At 46.4% G+C, this 20326-nt stretch overlaps 1 protein-coding gene across 1 annotated transcript in view; it reads left to right on the top strand.

Moving 5' to 3' along the window:
* LOC126535845 (uncharacterized) overlaps window positions 1-18772 on the top strand; it is a 50939-nt gene extending 32167 nt beyond the window's left edge. The window contains exons 6-10 of the mRNA XM_050182679.2: window positions 1378-1485; window positions 5451-5672; window positions 6492-6656; window positions 9974-10217; window positions 16194-18772. Of these exons, the coding sequence (XP_050038636.2) occupies window positions 1378-1485; window positions 5451-5672; window positions 6492-6656; window positions 9974-10217; window positions 16194-17479 (2025 nt within the window). The 3' untranslated portion in view covers window positions 17480-18772. The remainder of the gene's footprint in view (window positions 1-1377; window positions 1486-5450; window positions 5673-6491; window positions 6657-9973; window positions 10218-16193) is intronic.
* Window positions 18773-20326: the final 1554 nt, after the last annotated feature.

The following is a 20326-nucleotide window of genomic DNA, read 5'->3' as shown; positions in this document are numbered from 1 at the left end:
TTTGGCGCCTTTCCCTCAAGAAAAACAGAGAGAGCTTGCCTGTTCAATACTCGAAGGTTGACAGAAGAATCCACTGGCATGAAGAGGATGGTGTGCGGCCAGCGTTCACCACCTGCCTGCATGGTTGACGTACTCGCTGGTGACGACGCCTTGATAAGCCTCCTATAAGCGCCCAATGGGGCATTATTACATGGGGAGCAAACAATGTGAATAAGGTGGGAAAATAAGTGCAGTACAGAGAGGCACATTAATAATACTTTTTGGCACAACACAGGTGATCAACTTCATAATATTAGTTTCTCGCCCCTCTCTCTCTCTCTCTCTCTCTCTTATTCTTCCTTCTTTTTAAAAATTTTTCTTTTCTTTCCATTATGCTTGTCCCATTGACGAAGTTCTTTTTTGCTGATTCTTCCCGGTCATGCGCAGGAGCCTTGTGCAGACGGGCTGCAGTAATGTGCATGTCGGTCCATTTTGAATAAATGCGCATTCAGATGAATAAACGGAGTTAAAAAAAAAAGATTGCACCTTTTGCGGCTTATTTTGTAGCCAAACAATAATGTTCATCTGTATAGGGAGCGTTTCCTTTCTTTAATACTGTGAACTCGCAACTTTCATATCACTCATATCAGAAGCGCTTCGTCAAGTTGATAGGAGTATGCCGTTTGTGACCTAAAAGTACCAGGCATGCAGAATTGATAATATGTATGAGATGTATGATATAATAATAATGTATAATATATATGAGATGCTCAGGCGGAACAATTGCAAGCTAAGCATGCCAGGCTGACCCCTTCTGCTGCTACTGCTACACCACCACCACGATCATCATTAAGAAAGGGAAATTCACGTAAGATAGATGGCGATTATTGCTTGAAGACAAGATAAATTCAAATGGAGCAAACTTTTCTTCCAGTGTGATTAGACTCAACCACGACGACAGCGGACCACCGGCGGCAAATAGCCCGTGAAAAAAAGAATAAAATAAATTCTGGGGTTTTTACCTGCCAAAACCACGACATGATTGTGAGGCGCGCCGCAGTGGGGAACTCGGGATCAATTTTGACACTCTGGGGTTACTTATAGTGCACCTCAATCTGCGTACATGGGTGCTTTTGCGTTTCGCCCCCATTGGGATGCGGCCACCACGGTGGGGATCAAACCCGTAGCTTCGAGTTTAGCAGCGTACAGCCATAGCCACTAAGCTACTTCCACGGATGGCAAATAGCTCGTTTATGTGTTCGAAGGCGACGGGACAATTTACGCAAATATTTTCATTACAGCTCAATTACCGCGCAGCTCTGGATTGAGCTCATCGACGGTTTTCCATGTGCTCTGTACTTTGTTGCAATATGTGTGGTTCTTGTACGTGAAACGCAGGGAGGATACGCTGGTAACGCGGCTGGCTTCCAGGTGATGTCGCTGCTTAAGGTGGCCGAGCTGCGCTCCAACCGACCAGGCGTGGGGCTACTTCACTACGTGGCACAAGTGAGCGACCGTTCTGGGAGAAGCAGACTTGCAGTGTTTCATCGGGAACACACAAATATTCGAAGTTTCGATTACAAATCAAATTACACACTGTCTATTCGTATTCGTATGCGTATTAGAAAAGTAACTATTCAGTATTTTCGAATATTTTAAACTAATCAAATATTTCGCAACAACCGATGTTAAAGCATAGTTACTCTTATTCTTCTGTTAGACAAAGTATCGCTAATCATCAGAAGTGTGACAGCGACAAATGTTTTCGAAGAGCCACTAAACAACTACGGTGTTTTTTTTAAAGCAGTGCAGAAACAAAATGGGTAATGCAAGCTTTGTTTTCAATTTTGCGGGAGAAGCCTACATGACAACTTGTGATTTTTGCTTGTATTCTCTCACTTTATGTTTTTGGTAGTTTAGTCAGGTAGCTGTGTTATCTTTATCACTATGACCTGCGATGTTTTCCTTGCAACGGGCCGTTTCTACACGTGTCTAGGGCACACAAGTCCTTCTGCGACTTCTTTTTCATTTTTTCTTCACAGCTTCTGATCTTCTGAACTTGGCGTTTTTTTTAAAGCTGGTCATACAGTAGCCATTTTTTCTTTGAAAGTTTGTTTGCAACAAGCCTATAAAGTTGTTGAGAGGCTATTCGTGCAGTTCTTTAATGTCTTTCTTTTTTTGCGCTAGTCAGCCTTTCTTGCGCGGCCTTCTTTTCACTGGTCATTACAGGCCTGGTGCCTAAGTATACCGAAATAAATATTCCTGCTGTAAATATAGGCGAGTGTGCTTGACTGTTTTATATATCATTCGATATTCCATTCTTGCTATTCGTATTCGATTCGTATTAGAACATGTTGATATTCCCCTAACTCTACTTTGAAGCTGTGTATTTTTCATGTTTTGAGATATGTAATTAGACAATTGTCATAAGACAGCTTTATCAAGGTAGAGAGGAAGCTTGAACATCAGGGACAAGAATAAATGCTGGCCATAAATTAATAACAATTGAGCAAGCGAGCCTGACGAAACATGCGGGGTGGGCAATGGTTCGTTGACTCTCGCATGCAGCAACCTCGGTTCGTTACAAATTACCGCATGTGTGTCGGACGTTCGAGAATATGATTACAAACACACTCGCTCGCGTCGTAGAACAAGTTAGGTGCTCCCGCTTCACCAGCTAAATTTGCAGTGCTACCTTATGCATGTAGGCATACCTTATTTTAGGAAGGCCAGCTTTTCAGTCAGGAAATTTCCTGCCTCCTGTGCACCTGGCTGCCTTTCTTTACCGGCGTTCCGATATTCTATCTCCGTACATCCCTTCTCCATTGTTTTCGAACATGTGACTATGGGTTAAGACTAGATATTTTTGTTATGCGTCACCATTCTTGCGCCATAACTAATGTAGTACGTCGGCTCATCTCAGCTCAACACGTCGTTTTAAAAAGACAAAAGGAAAGGAGCTAACAGAATCAGCTGCAGAATTATACCGGTGCCACACGACCACTTTTGATCGCGATCAAGCCCAATCCGCATTGAAATTCATGGCTGCGATTGGCTCCTTCGCGCAGCTTGCGCGAAGGAGCCAATCACGACTGTGAAATTCGATCCAAATCGGGCTTGATCGGCATCAAAAGTGTGCCGTGTGACACCTGTATCAGTCTGCTTCTCAAGCCTAAGCGTGGAAAAGTAAAGGCGGACATGAAAGCCTAAGGAATAAGGGCAGTCATGCCGGCGTGCGTTCACAGCCTGTCGAATGAGTAAGCCTGACGTCTTTGAAAAAAAGGGACAACATGACTTTTGCTACACAAATGTCCATCGACGCCAGGGCTTACAATTATGCATTAAAAAAAGTGGATATTTGTCGAGGCTATCGTAGGTGAACGTGGGCGTTTGTCTGTATTCGCGAAATAGAGGACTTATCACTGATAAAACATGCGATGGCCTCCTCGGAACCACAAGCTTCAAAGGGATGACTGCCCGCTGTGTCAATGCGAGACGCAACGGCGTTTATGAACGTAGAGCTTAGACGGAACGGAGATGTCGATTCCTGTCGTAAACACGAAAGTGTAGCTGCCTCATGTTTGGATTATACTAGTTGTTTCTGCAGAAGACTGAAAAAAAACAAAGTCTAAGGATCCTCTGTAGCAAATAGCACAATTCTAGTCCTCGAGCTAGGTTACTCAAAAAGGCGGACATTAGTTTCGCGAGAAATCGAAACGCGTAATTAACTACTCACAATAAAACACTAACTAAGTTTTAACTAATTACCTTTGTGCAGATCTTGCAATTTACAAACGATAGCCAGAGAGTTCGCGAGGCGGATCCACTAGGCACGAATTCTCAGGATGGCACCAGCTTCTAGATATTAATTCCAGAACTTTGCGAAGAAATACATTGGCAGCCGATTCACTTTTCTACTTTAATCCATAAAACGGCGTTTCGATGAAAAAGTAAATGAAACAACAGTGCATTTTTAACGCAAGTTTCATGGCTTATATCTGGAAAACGCTGCCATCCAAAGAATTCTTTGCAAGTGGATATGCCTAGCAATTTCCCCGGCTACAATTTGTAAATTGCAATATGTATTGCAAGGAAATTAGTTAAAACCGTATTAGTGAATGTTAATAGTCAGTCAATTATGCATTTTGATTTCTCATGAGAATAATACGCGCCTCTGAGTAATCCAGCTCAAGGAATGGAATTGCGCTACCTACCACAAACTATCTTTAAACACTTTTGACACTCTTCGCAGAAGCACCCGGTATATTTCAACGTTGCCTCAGCCTTCTGTGCGTCTTCCCATCATGCAAAAACGAGAGACTTGCCACTTTAACAACATTATGGCAATTAGATGACAGTTCTTTTATACAGAATATCCTGCAACCGTGGAATCCTGCGTCTGCGAAGCAATAAAAGCGCTGGTGCGTTTCTTGAAGTGCACCAGCGTAAAATATGACCACTTGTGATGAACTGAACGATGCATTATTCGGTTCACCAGAAGCGGTATGCTTCACTGCATGTGCGCCCGTGCTTACTGCGAACTTCACCCCTTTTTCTTATCGTTCAGTTTCCCCTTCCGCAATGCAAGGTAGCCAACCGGGAACAGCCTGGTCAACCTCCATACCTTACTCTTATTCCTTCTATTCCTTCTCTTTCTCTCTTTTAACGCTGAAGCACATGGATAGAGAGAGAGAGGAAAGGCAGGGAGAAAAAGCAAAGGCGAGCTACCGGTTTGCTACCCTGGACTGGGGTGGAGGATGTAGGGGTTGGAAAAAGGGCAGTGAAAGAGAGAAAAGAACGCCGGGAATAGATAAAAGAAAAGGCGTACAATCACAGGCGTTCAGACGGGCCGGTTCATCTCAAGAGGCGTAGTATAGTGTTTGCACGGCCTTCTGATGCGGCGGTAAGTGGCGTAGATGTTTCAAAATTATTTCTTCCGTCAGAGGCTGATCGTCCACCTGGTTCAGCACGACGGAAAGCGATTGTCTCTACACACTGTACTGCGGGCACTGGAAAAGAACATGCCGAATTGTTTCCACGTCTGGTTTGCGAGAGCGGCTTTAACTCAAGTACTGTCCGTACACGTATCTACACCTTCTCTCTCCCTTCTCTCTCTTCCCCTTCTCCCTTCCCCCAGCCTAGGGTAGCCAATCAGACCCTTGACTGGTTAACATCCCTGCCTCCCTATATTCCTCTCTCTCTCTTTGGAAGGAATGTGCCATATATGCAATTTTACTCACGACCGTGCACAGAAGAGAAATAGAAAGAGCTTTCCCCGACTCTTGTAGGAAGCCTAGTGCAGTGTTCGACGGAAACCTGTCCGGAGAAGGAACATCATTGATATAAAATATGCTTTGCAACATACACGCATTGCGAACGAATGACCCATATGGGCGTCGAAACACCAATCGACATTGTTTTCTTTTGTTTGTATTTGGTGAGTGCATGTGTTCACATCGGCGATCTTGCAGGAGGCCGAGCGCGTGCAAGTCCTGGGCGGCGGCCAGCAGGGCTTCGACTCGGTGCTGCCGTCGCTGGAGGCGGCCAGTCGCGTGTCGGCCGACCAGGTGCGAGCCGACGTTTCGGCGCTCGCCGAGCGCCTGGCCCGGCTGCAGGGGGACGCGTCGAGGGCGGCCGGCCGCCCATCGTCCCGCGACGAAGCCTTCCTGGCGCGCACGCGAGCTCTGCTCGAGGTGCGTGGGTGCGCGCGAGGGCAGCACCGTTGCTTTTGGTGACGCATAAGCGAGTCCCGCGTCTCGCGTAGGGGTGTGTCCTCAGCGGAACCTAACACGTCCAATCTATACGCGGCACCAACACGCAACGACACCCTCTTACGTCACCTCGGAACATGCTTATGGCAAGCGCTTTTTGTTTTGAATTAACTATGCAACATGTTCGTGCGCCACGACGACGAGGAGGTGTACCACGTACTCCTCGAATGTTCCAAGCACATTGCGCATATAAACTGAGCTTAAAAAAAAAAAAAACTTCGTTTACTTGAGTCACATCGGCTTTTATCACTAGCGAAGGTCCGTACCCATAAACATATAGTGCAATCAGAAAACAATCAAAGCACTTGAACGCTTTTTTGAAGACGCTGGAACATGTGACGAATATCGACTTTACATTACAGTGTGTAATCCTGAGTTTTTCATTCGTGTGTTTGAAACGAACTTGTGTATACCTCAGACATACGTGGACTTTGGTTCACATGAAACTTTGCGAGGAGGCTTCCACCTTTGATGTCGATATATATACATATTCTTGTTTTATGTAAATATTGCCTATTGCAAGGAATTTAAAACCTTATCTTTTTATATATAGATATAAATTCTACTTATATAAATAACCAATTGAGGAAGAGTAGCCGTCACCAGCGAAAGGCTACAACTCCTATACATATATATATTTATCTAAAAAAAAAAGATAATCAAGAACGAACTAGCTGCCGAAAGGTCCTGCGCACGCTAATCGAAACGTGCCGGTGCTTTCTTTTATTTATTTTTTTCCAGCTCGCCCAGCGGGAGCTCGAGCGTCTCCGGCGCGGCCTGCGCACCCTAGAGCAAGCGCGAAACGACCTCGCCGCCTTCTTCTGCGAGGATCCGGCCAGCTTCCAGCTGGAAGAGTGCTGCGGCGTCATCGCCACCTTCTGGAGGAGCTTCAGAGCCGCCGACCAGGTATGCGCGCACCTGTGCCTGTGTAGCCAAAGACGCGACACTGAACTCGATCGTAGGCATGTGGTGACGCGTTCTCGAACAGCGAAAGAGACCGACAGCGGAAACAATTGCCGGCCCAGACTGCCATGCTAACACCGCCTGTAATAAACATAATAACCAACCAATCAATGTCGCCTCCCTATCACATAGGGGTCAATATGATTTGCTCCAACGTTCCTGTAACCAGGCAATCGAGAAGCGCTTTTGCGTAGCAGGAACCTTGCCACAACCAGCTCCTGGACTTCTGTACTCTCTGATCGCTGGTTTAGTTCTCGTTTTGTGTTTATTCACTGGCATATAAATAAATCTAGCCTATTGATTTTAACCTATCAGTTCCTAATTTACGTAATCAAGACTATAACTACATAACTGTATAAACTCAGACATAATCTAACGTGTAATCTGGTCCAATGTTTTCCGTTGTCTGACTTGGGGATCCATCCACTTCGCCCAGCTTTCCGCATCCCTGTATTCTAACTTAACGACAGATCAGGCACCTAGTCTTTCACTCATGTTTCTGTCACTTATCGGTTTCGGTAATAATATGCACTTTCAACTCGTTTATTTTGGTTTGACCAGCAACGTATAGCGTACTCGAAGGCCATAAATTCGTTTTATTACCCACCTCTTTCCCTGAAAACGAAGGCAATGAAAAAAAAAAAAAAAAAAAAACGTCTTCTTCTTATAGTGAATGTGCGAGTAACTAATGCGGACTCAGCGACAATAAAAAAATGCGCCTAACTACGTACGTGATAAAATACGATATTTAAAGTACACGAACTCTTTTCGCCCGGCCTCTCAGTAAAAAGCGCGTGAGGCGTAAAGGAGAAGTCGTAAACACACATTGCATTGCCGAGTAAATGCTCGGGTATCTCTGAAGTATCCCATAACACCGGTGTATTACAGCAGTCATACATGTATAGCGCACACACATGCACGGTATCGCAGGCAGATAAACATATGCATGTATTCGTGACATGCTGCCGAAAAGGATCACTTCCGCAGAGTAATCGGGCAGCAAATACTGTCGGTTCTTATTTGTCATGCTGTTCTTTCTTCACCAACCAACATAAAAAAAGAAACAAAAAGAAAAGCGCCCATAGCAATGCGATTCGAAAGACGGGTGCTAACCCGGTGACATTCAGAGGAGTCGTACGTCTTTGGCGCTTCAGCGGCTGAAAGGAAGCTCTTTCGGTCACCGCTGCGATGCCTGGCCAAAGCATTTGCATGGTCAATAATTCCGAAGACAGAGTGCGAAGGGGCGTTACTGTTTCCCGTTACCGTATATATTCATGTAATATAAGCGTGCCTGGCGCAGTGGCCGGCACCGGGAAACAAAGAAAATTGTATTAATTAAAATAAATTATGGGGTTTTACTTGCCAAAACCACTTTCTGATTATGAGGCATGCCGTGGTGGAGGACTCCAAAAATTTTGACCACCTGGGGTTCTTTAACGTGCCCCTAAATCTCAGTACACGGGTGTTTTTGCATTTCGCCCCCATCGAGATGCGGCCGCCGTGGCCGGCATTCGATCCCGCGACCTCATGCTTAACACCTTAGCCATTGAGCAACTACGGCGGGTAGAAAGAAAAATATATGGAAAAAAGACAAAGAATAACATAAGTTTGGCCCACAACCGTTATATGAGGAATATATAGTGCTGGAATGTGCGCAGAGTTCAAAAACGTATATGTTGCATCGACTGTGAATGATCTTCGTTCAGTATATATTTCTGCTCGTCTTGCTACAGAGGCCATATCGTGTCAATTTCAAGTTGCATTGCATGTCACAGCCGATCACTGTATGGCGGGCAGCGCAAACACGATTATGAGTGTTCCGGCTTATTCACAGACACTGCTGCCACTAGCCATACCTGCATACGTCCTAGGATTGTTTTATTTGTAATTGCAATCAGCACCTGAAAAGAGCAGTCACATCTGCCTGCGTATCGGGAATATATAACGAACTACCTAATTTTTTAGAGCTTTAACTGTTCGAATGTCGTTGCATATTTGTATTGTGCTTTGTAGTGCAAATCCGTATCACTCCGTATGTTCACTTTTTGCTTTACAGCAGCATCCTACAGAAGTAGCATATTAATAATGGTAATACGGTGCCTTACGCGAAAAAAATATATAACAAAAAATAAAAAATCGTGCTCTTACTTGCTGATATTCTGCGTGGAATGGTAAAGAGAACGCACGACCATTATACCCGTGTACGCGACGTTCAGAAATTCCTCTGGCATTTTCAGCATTCCTGGCTCATTCCGTGGCACGCGGTAAAGCAGTGAAAGGGGAGTAAGGGCCGCGTGAAAGATGATTGTACGTTCGCTGCAAAATTAGGGCAAATAAACGAAACCACAATGCGGCAGACCACCTTAGCAACTTTCTGGCAAAGCACATCCACTTCTGTAAACAGCCTGAATCTCAAGACAGAGCATTCGCGCGGATTGAAACGTTTAACGATCATGCTATGCTTGGCAAGTTGTCAAACAGTGAGAAATAATTCCAGAGCTTCGAAACAACGCGGTTTGGAATTTTCACGCATGCGCGCTGCTTACGCATACCTCTAGAGAGCTAAGAAAATCTGTCTGAGGGGTGTAAACAACGATAACGAAGACGCTGAATCCTTCGCAGCAGGCAGTCGCGCAGCCTAAGCATGACATGCGCATGAAAGCGAGGATAGATAGCACAACTCTTTTCTGGGTTCCATGCGTTGGCGGTGTGGATTTCTCCTTTTTTGTGTGCGTGCTGTTTTGCGCCATTGATAGTCCTGTTGAGTAGACATTTTGTTCGTTTTGTTCTTGTTTTTTTTTATTAGCGATGTCAGTTGCTGTTGTCGTTTCCTTTTTCTTTTATTACACGTTCTTGATTACAATACATAAATGCGGGCAAAAGCGGTTTGACTCAGCCAAATGCTTGTAGGGGGTCTAAACTAAAATATACCAGTACAAGCAATAAATTTTACAAAGCAGACGATAAATGGTAAATTCATTTCTACTGCGTTCGTGCGACAGTCCGCGCATATACATCGCATGTATCTGCGAATGCGTTCATTCTGCGTGCGTGCATTACACCCTCTGCACTACAAATCCGCGCGCCAGGAGTGTCGCAGGGGGGACGTCCTCACTTTCTAAAATCAAAGTCCGCCCCTCGTCTTTTCGCAGCGCGACCACATATTAAGAAGTTGCGCAGGGGCGCAAAGCGCAGCACTGTGTCCAAAGCCGTGGTCGTAGCTTTTTCCTGGCACGTACACTGCTGCGTTCCCGGCGCAGGAGAACCGCAGGCGTTCCATCGCCGAACCCGAGGGCGGCCAGCCGCGAAGTCTCGGAGACTTGCCGCGACTTCGCACCACGGACGAGCGTGGTTTCACGACCAGCGCCAGCTCCCCGGACGCGAGCCCCTCGAACAGCCTGCGCCGCAGCTTCCGCCGCAGCCGGCCTTCGTCATCCGAGATGGCCAGCGACGATCAGCTGTTCGACTTCCTCCGTCACGGCTCGGACAGGGAAGACTCGCTCGGTACGCCGGGTGGCGGGGCCGCGACAGTAGCAGGGACGCTTGTTTTGTTCGTTATTATGCGTCATTCATTTTGTGGCATGTACTGGTGTCAAGTATGCCAAGAATTAAGTGGGGGGACGGGGTGGGGTGGGGGGAGGGGGAGTTGTTTTGTTCGTTATTATATTATTCATTTTGTAGAACATACTGCTGCCATGTAGACCAAGCATTAAGGGGGACGATTACGTGCGAATGCAGTGTTCGCGGGTTATCACTGCAGAAATATGCATAAAAAAGTAATTGAGCGTGGGAGCAACCTAAACATAACATGAAATTTGACAAACCTCAAAAGGTTAAAAAGGAAAATGAAAAGAGAAATTGAAGCAACCAGTTGGGCGAACGAGCGTCAAAGTCAAACGATGGCTTTCCGTTAGACCTGCAGACAACACTGCCCGCGTTACAAAGCACTTTTACGAGGAGCGATATCATGCACAGGTATCGGGATCATCCCATTAAGTCACCATCTTTGATAACACTGTCTTCGGAATCGGCCCAGCCCACTTGCTCCAGTCCAGCCTACTCGCTAAGTAAAAGGAATAGAAAAAACAAAACAAATTTGAAGGACGCTTAAACCTCGCCTATAAGAGTGGAACGCGATAGTGTTATCGGGCCCAGTTGACGCCGACGCCGACACCGGATATTCTGCGACACAGCGCCCGATAGAAAACGATGGTGGGCCGATCCCGGCGGCTGTCCAGTGCGGAGCAATGGCTCATACCCACGTAAGCAAGAAAAAATGGGTTTGTATTTGAGTTTCCGTGTAATGTAATTACGTCTTCTCGTATATTCAAATTATTTCTGTAGGATCATGCCTGTAGGTTGTGGGTAGGTCGGACTTTACGAATTTTCTGATACATATTACTTAGAAAACTTCAATTATTTCAGTAACGCCTATGCGCCACGCGGAGAGTTTATGTGGCTGTGGTTCGGGATTATTTTTTCTTACGGACAGCGCTGCGGACTCCGGCACCGGATCTTCTGCGACACGCGGTCGCGTTTGAAACCTTCGCTTTCTTTCTAAAATAAAGTCCCGAAGTGTACAATAGATCAACGGCTCCGGTTTCACATACCGGGTTCATATAAAGGCAGCTCTACACTGTCACCAAAGAACGGCGCTTAGAAGACCAAAAAGAAAAAAAAAAGAAACGAAAGAAGACTATAGGAAATAAAGTATTACTTTGACGAAAAAGTAAATGCTAAGTTAATGTACAGGTCCGTACACGTACATGTACGAACAAGTAAACTTGTGCGAAAATGATAAAAAGAAAGTGATGCTAAATGGTCAATAGAAACATCTTGGTCTAATGCATTTTTCCTTCCCGCATTTAATTGGAATGACCGGCCACGCCACGTCCGACATCGAACATTTAGTGAGCCCCTGCGCTCGATTTTAATCCCACAAACAAACACTCTCCAGCGCTTTGCGATGACTGGACGATCGGGGCCGCTATTCGTGCAGGTGCCACCCGAACACTGTGGTCTCCGTCACTCCCACACGGCAGTGGAGGCACTTTTGTGCTTCTCGAGGCCGACTGATCTGTCCGAACGCCTTTGGCTGAGCGGCACAGTTTTCGGGCGTGCACAAACTCATCGCATCTTTCCTTCCTCGCTATCTATCTCATCTTTCTATACCCTTTCCCCCAGCGTCACCGACTAGACGCTTTCCTCGTTAACGTCCCTCTCTTTTCCCTTTGTTTTCTGCGCCTCCTGCTGCGTCAGTGCGGACCTGTGACTTCACCATTGCCACAATAGTCTTGGGGAAAGGTCGACGAGGTATATGTCAAGCCAGCGTCGGCGGCCGGAAAGCACCGTGTAGTAACAGATTAACTGAAACAATGAGCATCAATACCGTTGCTCACCGAGGCTTCTTTCAGTTGCAGTTGAAACCAGCGCGGCCTAGCTCGTCGAGGCGCCTTTTGTCGCAAACGAGGTTTTAGAGCAGCGCTTTGGGCGATCATCGCTACCACCTATTTCAGCAAACGACTAACCGTAAAGCAACGTGAATCGCAAAGCCTTCGTAAAGCAATCGTAAAGCCTAAGACCGTAGGAATTATTATTTATGTCATATCGTTCGAGCCAGCACGTTTGAGTAAGCTTTTCAGAAGTCCTACGCGCAGAACATCTTGTATTTTAGAGAAACGAATATCAATTTGGCGGACTTTAGGTGTTCTACAAGTCACAGAAAGCAATGGTCGAGCGCAGAAAGCCCCAGCCAACACATCGACAACGGGACTTGTGCAATTTATGAGAAGCGGACAAGACAAGTATCCCTCGTTGAGACGTTTGCTCCAGGCTGGGGCAAACGTTGATCATTTCAAATATTGCTCTTCGTGCGATCCTTTTGTCCTGCTTGGATTACAGAATTATCATATTTATTTTTATAACGGAGTCACAATGTTATTGTAAAATGTTGAAAATTTTTATATTACTTGCTGTTACCTTTACCAAAATCTTATCTCTTAAAAGAAAGTTGCGCAAGCAATCACCAAAGCTTAACATTTAAACATTGTTTATTACTATTTAAATGCTGTCTCTAAAACGCAGCCAATTCAATTCAAATTTTGCATCAGAGCTAAACCGAGCTAAAGACATGTCTGCGTTTTACGCGTATATGTATAAATACCAACGCCCAAAGTAATCTCTCTCTCAAAATCGGGTTGCGGTCAGTTATCTGTATAAGGACTTCAGTGTATTTACTCCGTGTACCAGTTATTTCGGTCGAAGCTTATACGTGCTTACATCATGCACGTATATGCGAATTCACGCAAACGCGATGCTATATTTTACTGAGAATTTACTGTGAATTTGTTCTGTTACGTTTCCTACGGTCTAAGGGCCTGCGCCATAAACTGCAAGAGTGACGTTTGCCGCTTCAATGTTGTGCACCAATTCCCGTATATAAACTATTCTTTCCGCCTTTTCTATATTTTTAAATACCCTTTCTCTGACGTAATAGTTCTGCAGAACGTTACGCACTCTGACATTCTCTCCACCCTTTCCCTTTTTCTCCGTGCAGAGTAGCAAACCAAATTTTTCTATGTTAGCTTCCCTATCTCACCTTTGTTTTTTGTTTTTTTCTCTATCTCTCCCTTCCTTGACGTTTCTCTTAAGTTGTAGAAACCGTACCATGCTATTACATAGACAGTACATATTAATATACTGGTAAATAAACCAACTGTAACGTGAGGAGTAGTAAACAAAGACTATTGCAAGTATATTGATAATGGCGAGAAGGCAATTTACTATACAAGAGTGTTCATAACAGACTTACAGGCGTCAGCGCATTCTGCACGCCACCTGCTGAGCGCTTAAGAAGCATGAGATTGCGTGCAGCTCCAGGCACGGCAGCTCACGAGCATCCTCACGGTCAAACGCAAGCCCTTCCCTTGCTTGTGCGTGTTTATGCCATCTTTAATTTCCTTTACCGCTGTACTACAGCACAGGGTAGCCAGCCGGTCTATAGCCTCCCGATCTTCATTTTTTCTTCCCTCCTCCTCCTCCTCCTCCTCCTCCTGCTCTTGCTTTGTCGTCCTAACGTAGAAAGCCTAACTGGGAATGTTTTAGAGGCTTCGTACAAAATCGCCCCGTGGTTTTCGCCGTCAGCATTCTTTTTCCCCGTTACCAGCGAGCTCAGCGTCTCTTATAGTGAAAGTGCCGTAAACTGCACGCAGTATTTTCCCATTTGCGTTGACTGAGGAAAGATTTAACCATACACAGCAGTAAAAAAAAAAAAAAAGAAAGAAAGAACGACACATACAGAGAAGTACGTTTAGCCCCTGACTTCATTTGGCCCCTCTCCCCTCCATTCGCGAATGAAGGCGGCTTATGTTTTGTTCTGCCCAGAGGCTCAAAAGCCTATGACGGGGTCTCTTTGTTACAACGGTGGAACTGCGGCATTAGGTTCCCTCGTTATTGTAATGAGAATGGACCAACGAGGGCAGCTCTTAATGACGACGCAATTATAAACGCGAAACATAGAGCGCTGTTTATTTTATTGCTATTTTGTTGCCCTGAGTGCGCTCTTAAAGCTGCGCTCAAGCTTTAAGATGTCCCGTTAACTGCTTGTTATAGTATTGAGTGCGTTTATTTTTAAGGCTCCACGGGTTTGACATTTAAGATTTATTCTCGTTCCAGTGGCTATGAAATACTCTTAAACACAGCTTGAGTTCTCTAGAACAGCACCCGTGTGAAAAACGGCGTGGAACTAAGAAGGTCCTTCTGCACCTTTGGGGATGCAGAAGGACCTGCTCGGGGAGGGTGCGGCCCAACCAGACAATCTATCAACTACGAGTTACCTCCTCAAGTATATTCAAAACATGCATACTCGTTCGGGTATTACTATTTTATAGAGTTAAAAAAACAACTCTGGTTGCCTTTAAAGCAGGAAAATGTATGCGCCTTTAAACGAGTTACAGTATTTAAAGCGTAAGACTGTAACCATTAGGGTTCTGCCGATGACGAATTGCAGCTTCTCCGTCAGTCGCTGCAGCCTTTTGCGTTCTTATTACTTTTAATACTGCTGTATTCCAATGTATGTCAGGCGGAGTACTCTCCGAAAACTACTTTTGAAGGCGGGGTTGGAGACAACAAAAGTTAACGGCACATTCGAAGTGACACAGCCACTCACATCATTTTTCTTACCTTTAGTGTTGTTGCTTGGTGAATGCGAACACATATCGTCTATCATGGAAAGCAGTCACCAGGACAAATATTGAGCTGAACATTTAGAAGAGGTGGTCACGTTGGTCACTATTCGGTTCGGGAAAGACCAAGTAGGTAGTTTCAGTTTCTTAAATGTATGTTGGGATAGCATGTTCCGATGAAACCTACTTTCTAGTTCTTGAACAGTTCTCAAACAACAAAACAAAGCGCGCATTTCACAGGCTGCCACCCTCCGTTACGCACTCTGACAGAGACCTCTAGAACCCTTGATGATAACGAGCCAGTTCAACGGATGAATGAAGCCCCATCAGCAAGCCCGAAACGCTGCAAGCGTAAGATCCTTACTATAGCCGCGAGGTTGGCGTTGCAAAGAATGTCGCCATTTTAGAGCACAGTGTCATTGCGGCGCGTTTCAGCCCTGGCCACACTTTAAGCAGCCGGCATGAATGACGTCCTAATGTTGAGCCGCTTCAAGCTAATTCGAGTGCACCTAAAAGGGACGCACTGGACGAAATAATATAGCAATCTCAAAAGACGCATAGAAGAAGATACAGAAATAGGCATGACAAATACACAGCTCGTTCTGCTAGGCCGTCGTGTATAGTCGTCACTCTTGACGTTAGGCAGGCGGGTTTTACGGTCTCCTCGTCACTTCTCTTTCAGTAGCACTTCTGTGCGCTAATGGCCTCGCTTTTATATTCTCCGTGAAATCTGCGCGCCAAGCTCGGCTTGCTAGGTCAGTTGGGATTTATGGTTATGTCCAACTGTCGCCGTCACTTCTCTTTATGTAGCACGTTTTTTTTTTTTCAGTTATATTTTCTCTAATTTTTACAGAACGTGCGTCAGAAGGTCAACTTCGAGAAGTAAATGTGGTCGTTCGGCATGCATTCATGATATATAAATATAGATCGTCCTCTCGACAGGATAAGAAAAAGATAAATGAAAGGTTCCGATGGCGGCAAGAACAGCAAACACATCTCTATACATTTCGTACTTTCCACTACGCCCTAAGCTCATCAATATTAAAGAACACAAGTTGTAGATCTTATTTTCGCTGTATCTTCTTTAAAAAAGGCGACGTGATAAACAGTTGGTTAGTGGCGTTTCTATGTCCCATTCTTTGTGTGTTGTCTACTTCGCGCTGTTGAAGAGATGTGGAGCTGTATGAATTATCCGAATTGTATGTGATGCATAAGGTCCGCGTCAGTGTCCAAGCAATAATGCGAATTCTGGAAACCATTTACGAGAACGCTTTCTTCGCACTCACGTTTCGTGCAGGGCGACGGGCGTCGCGCCGCGAAGCGAGACGGCGCTGGGCGGCGGACCTCTCGGAGGACTCGACGTCTCGCGAGCGAGTGCCTTCGCGAGAGAAAGAGCACGTGCCTTCGACGACAACGCCTCGTGAGCCGGCTGCCAGCTCTTCTCCTGCCACCGACACGCCCTCGTATGCCCCGAGGCGCACATTGGTTAAGCTCCCTTCTACAACGGCTACAGACGTCACGTCGACGACGACGCCATTGAACGCGTTTCCGAAGAGTGCATCTCGATGCGAGGCGTCAAACAAGCCCGCAACACTGTCGCCACCACCACCGACATCTGCGATCAGTGCATCACCAATCGACGTACCCGAAGCAACAACTTCAGTTGACTTCCCTCGCCGGACTGCGACACATATTCGGAGAATCACTCCACCGTCGTCGATGCCGACAGTTCCCGCAGTGCCGACGGCCACTCCGACTGCACAGGTCAGCTTTGTCCACAGCAGCAGCCCACCCCGAAGGAGCGCTTTGCCGTCGCCTATGCCGACCTCCCCTCAACCTATGAACTTGACGACGCCACCGGCAACACCTCGCGTCGTTTCTACCGCGGTCCCCACTCCTCCCCCGCAAAGTAACGGCTTGCCGTCACCACCGCCTAGAATAACACCACCGCCTCTACGGGTGTCACCGCCTCCACGGGTTTCACCGCCTCCACGGGTGACACCGCCTCCACGGCTAACTCCACCATGCCGGGTCCCAGCACCTCCTTCCGTAACAACACCTCGGGTGACACCACCTCCCAGGGCGACACCGCCACCTCAAGCAACTCCGCCGTCAACGGTGAACTTGCAGTCACCTCCTCCGTTGCCAGCGACTCCGCCGGCTCTTCCAAGCAGCCTGTCTCCATCGACGACTACACCTGAGAGAAGGGAAGGCTGGCCTCGAAGCGCCATACCCACGATGCCCGGAAGCACCGTGCTCAAGAGGGGCTCAAGAGTGTCTCAATCGGAGAAGCCTTTCATGAGGGCCACCTCAGCCTGGACTGCGAGGTCGGTACCGTTGCCTGCTGTAAATGGAAGCGCGCAGTCGCCACCATTCGGGTCATCCCTACCGCTGATCACGCCCCCGTCTCCTCTCTTTGGAACACACTCTGCAAACGTTGCTCTGCAGCGTCGGATACCTTTGCAGCCACTTCACGACCGATCGGTGGGACAGCGCCCGACCAGAACGAAGACACCGTTGGAGAACCAGCATATAGCAGGTTCGCGGTGGCGCAGTTCAAGGACGGGCATGAGTCCACTGTGATTGATTACCTATGAAATGAGCAGCGACGCATTATTTCGCACCACCCGGGTTATCTGTATGTCCACTAGGCTGTCACATCGGCACGGATCATCCGGTACTGGTCGTCGCCACCAGAGTTATTTACGTAGACAAAGCATCCGCTTTTGTTGTGGCTATGATGCTTTTTTCGTAGCAAAAGAAGGAAAAGCAATTAACCAAACCGCTCAGTTATATATATAGCACCATAAGGAGTGTCTGAGGAATGAGAGAACAGTGAAGAAAAATGGACTTCTACAGAGCCAAGGCTTCGTATACAGCATGCGCATTCGCCAAAATTACAAAGTACCAAGTTTTTAAAACAAAATGATTACACCAGTCGCATTTACGCGAGCAATAAAAGGTTGATTCATGGAAGGTAAAATCGTCATCCACCCGGCAGAGCAAACAGCCATGTCAGTTTCCCAGGAAAAAAAAAAACTTCGCAGTTGAAAAAAATTTCGTCCTGGTGCCAGCTGGAACGAGCTTTTCTTAACTGAGAAGCTTTCTGTTTTTTTTTTTTTTTTCTGAGAAACTCGTATGAGCTTTCTTGGCAAGCTCGAGTGAATGAAAATTTTCGCTTCCGTGAAAATTCCTCCAGCTTACCTAGTGCCGCGGAACTGACTTTGCCAAGATGTATCCTTTCCGCTCTCTTTCTCTTTTTATCTCCCCCTACTCCTTCTCACACTGCAGTGCAGCCAACCGGAACGACCTCTGGTTAACCTTCCTGGTTTTCTATGCATCCTTTCTCTCTCTCTCGCCAAGATAACGATTCGCGTATAGTGCATTTAAGCTCGCTGATTTTAGCGTCAGAACAAATATTTATACTAAGCACTTATGCTGAATTTCGCGGCGTATCTTAGCATTAATATACAGCGTCCGACAGAGATGGAGCTTCTGTTGCTTCAAAAACATTTCCAGCACTTCTAGTAGAAGTCTGCAATAGATGAAGTAACGAAATTTGTGTTATAAGAAGCTTTGAATCTACTTAAACAATCAATTATCAATCTTGACTCTTACTTTTTTTATGACGCTTAAGTTACCTGGAAATAAAGGGGGGAAATAAGAAAGCCTCTGCGCAACAGAAGCGACATGTAATGCGTCCTTCACCTGCATTAGTGTAAGCTAGTCCGGATTATTCCGCATACACTAAGAACAATGCATCGTGCCAAGTTCATTTGTTTGACAGTTGAACTCAACCTTTCACATTTGCCTTACGCTGCGGGGTCGAAAATGCTGAACATGTGCCAAAATAAAATATCCCGTGTTGTTTCTGGACTTTTTTTGGCCACTGCATGTTCACCATTGTACAAACAGTCACCCGGCGACCACTTCAGTTCAGTTGAGACAAATACGAAAATAATAAAGAGCCCAAGAGCGCATCTGACGCCTTAAGTAGTTTGGCTCAAAACAAATGTTTAAAGCCCGTGTCAGGTAAGTTGTCTCGACTCTTGTTCTGGTTCTTAAAAGCATTCATATTCGAAAAATTGTTTCTCTTAACGAAATACATCGACAGCAGTTAAAAGCTCGGAACTGTATTTGTTATGTCTGTCTGCCTATTCTGTTACGACGATGACCGCTGTCATCATCATCATATGAATTTTAATGCGAGAGCGTTAAATGGCTCATTAGGGGGGAAATCCGGCGTTGGCTGCGTGACCATACAATGGCCCAAGAAGGCTACGGACCCTCGACCTTTGATGGGAGTCGAGCCCACTACCTTTAGTGTTAATTAAGGCTACGAACCCACGGCCTCTGGTGTTAATTAAGGCGAAGTTAATTAAGGCTTAGGTAATAAATATATAGTTAATTAACACACTCGAACCCATGGCCTTTGGTGGAAGTTGCACCCACGAGCTTAGGTGCTAATTAGAGCGCATTTAATCAAGGCCAGTTAATTAAAGTAGACTTAATTAAGGCACTAGACCCCACGACCTTTGTTGTACATCCTAATGAGGAACGTACAGCCCTTTATGGATGGTGCACCCCGCCACAAGCGACACATGATCTCACTCGCGCCTGTTCCCGCTACTACGACCCCCGCCTTCATCTCCGTACCGCGTTAGATCACATGGACTCAACGTTGTCATTGGGGACAAAGGTCCTCGAACCGTGGCCACATGCGTCGCAAATTCAGAAAGCGACACGTGCATCGCTGCAGTTTCTCGTGTCAGCCGACCTCAGTGATCGACTGCAGTTCCGACTATTGGCCTCGAGCTCTACCACTGGAAAAGCTGGCGCCACCGTCGGCGTGACGTGCTATTAGGGATCACGTGGACATAGCGGCCGCGTCGGCTGCTTCGAGAACGCTGAAGCGAGCTGAAAACGAGAGTTTAAATTCCCTCGTACGCTGCGGTCCTCATTTAGTGGCGATATTTTCCCGCTTCGAGTGTATCCTTTACAACGCTTGAAAGCACTAGAATAGGTAGTGGTTGCCTTTGAAGGCGCGCAACATGGTAGGCTACTTCTCGGTGCCGCAGTGCCGGACGTACGCAACGGAGCCCGGTGTCAGCCTTATTCACACGTAGCCGCAGGACAAGAAGCTGCATGAAGCTTGGCTCGCGAAACGTAAAACCGGCAAACAGTCATCGGCTACAACTCGGGTATGCAGTAAGCACAGACGCGAGGAAGATTTCTGCTACGGCGCCGGGTCTGCGATGTTCGGAAAACGCGCGCTGAGACGCTCGCCCGAGTCCGCTGCCCGACTAATGTCATGACGGTTTGGTCTATGAACTTGGCGATGCTATAGATACTGGCAAGTTCACTGGAATGGAAAGGGAGTGGTCAGTCAGTCAGTCAGTCAGTCAAGAACTTCAGTGAGGTCCTGAGGAG

Source organism: Dermacentor andersoni, chromosome 4, assembly GCF_023375885.2.
Source record: "Dermacentor andersoni chromosome 4, qqDerAnde1_hic_scaffold, whole genome shotgun sequence".
In the NCBI taxonomy this organism is placed as follows: domain Eukaryota; kingdom Metazoa; phylum Arthropoda; class Arachnida; order Ixodida; family Ixodidae; genus Dermacentor; species Dermacentor andersoni.
Note: the sequence above shows the minus strand (reverse complement) of the source record. Positions and strands in the feature narration are given on the sequence as shown.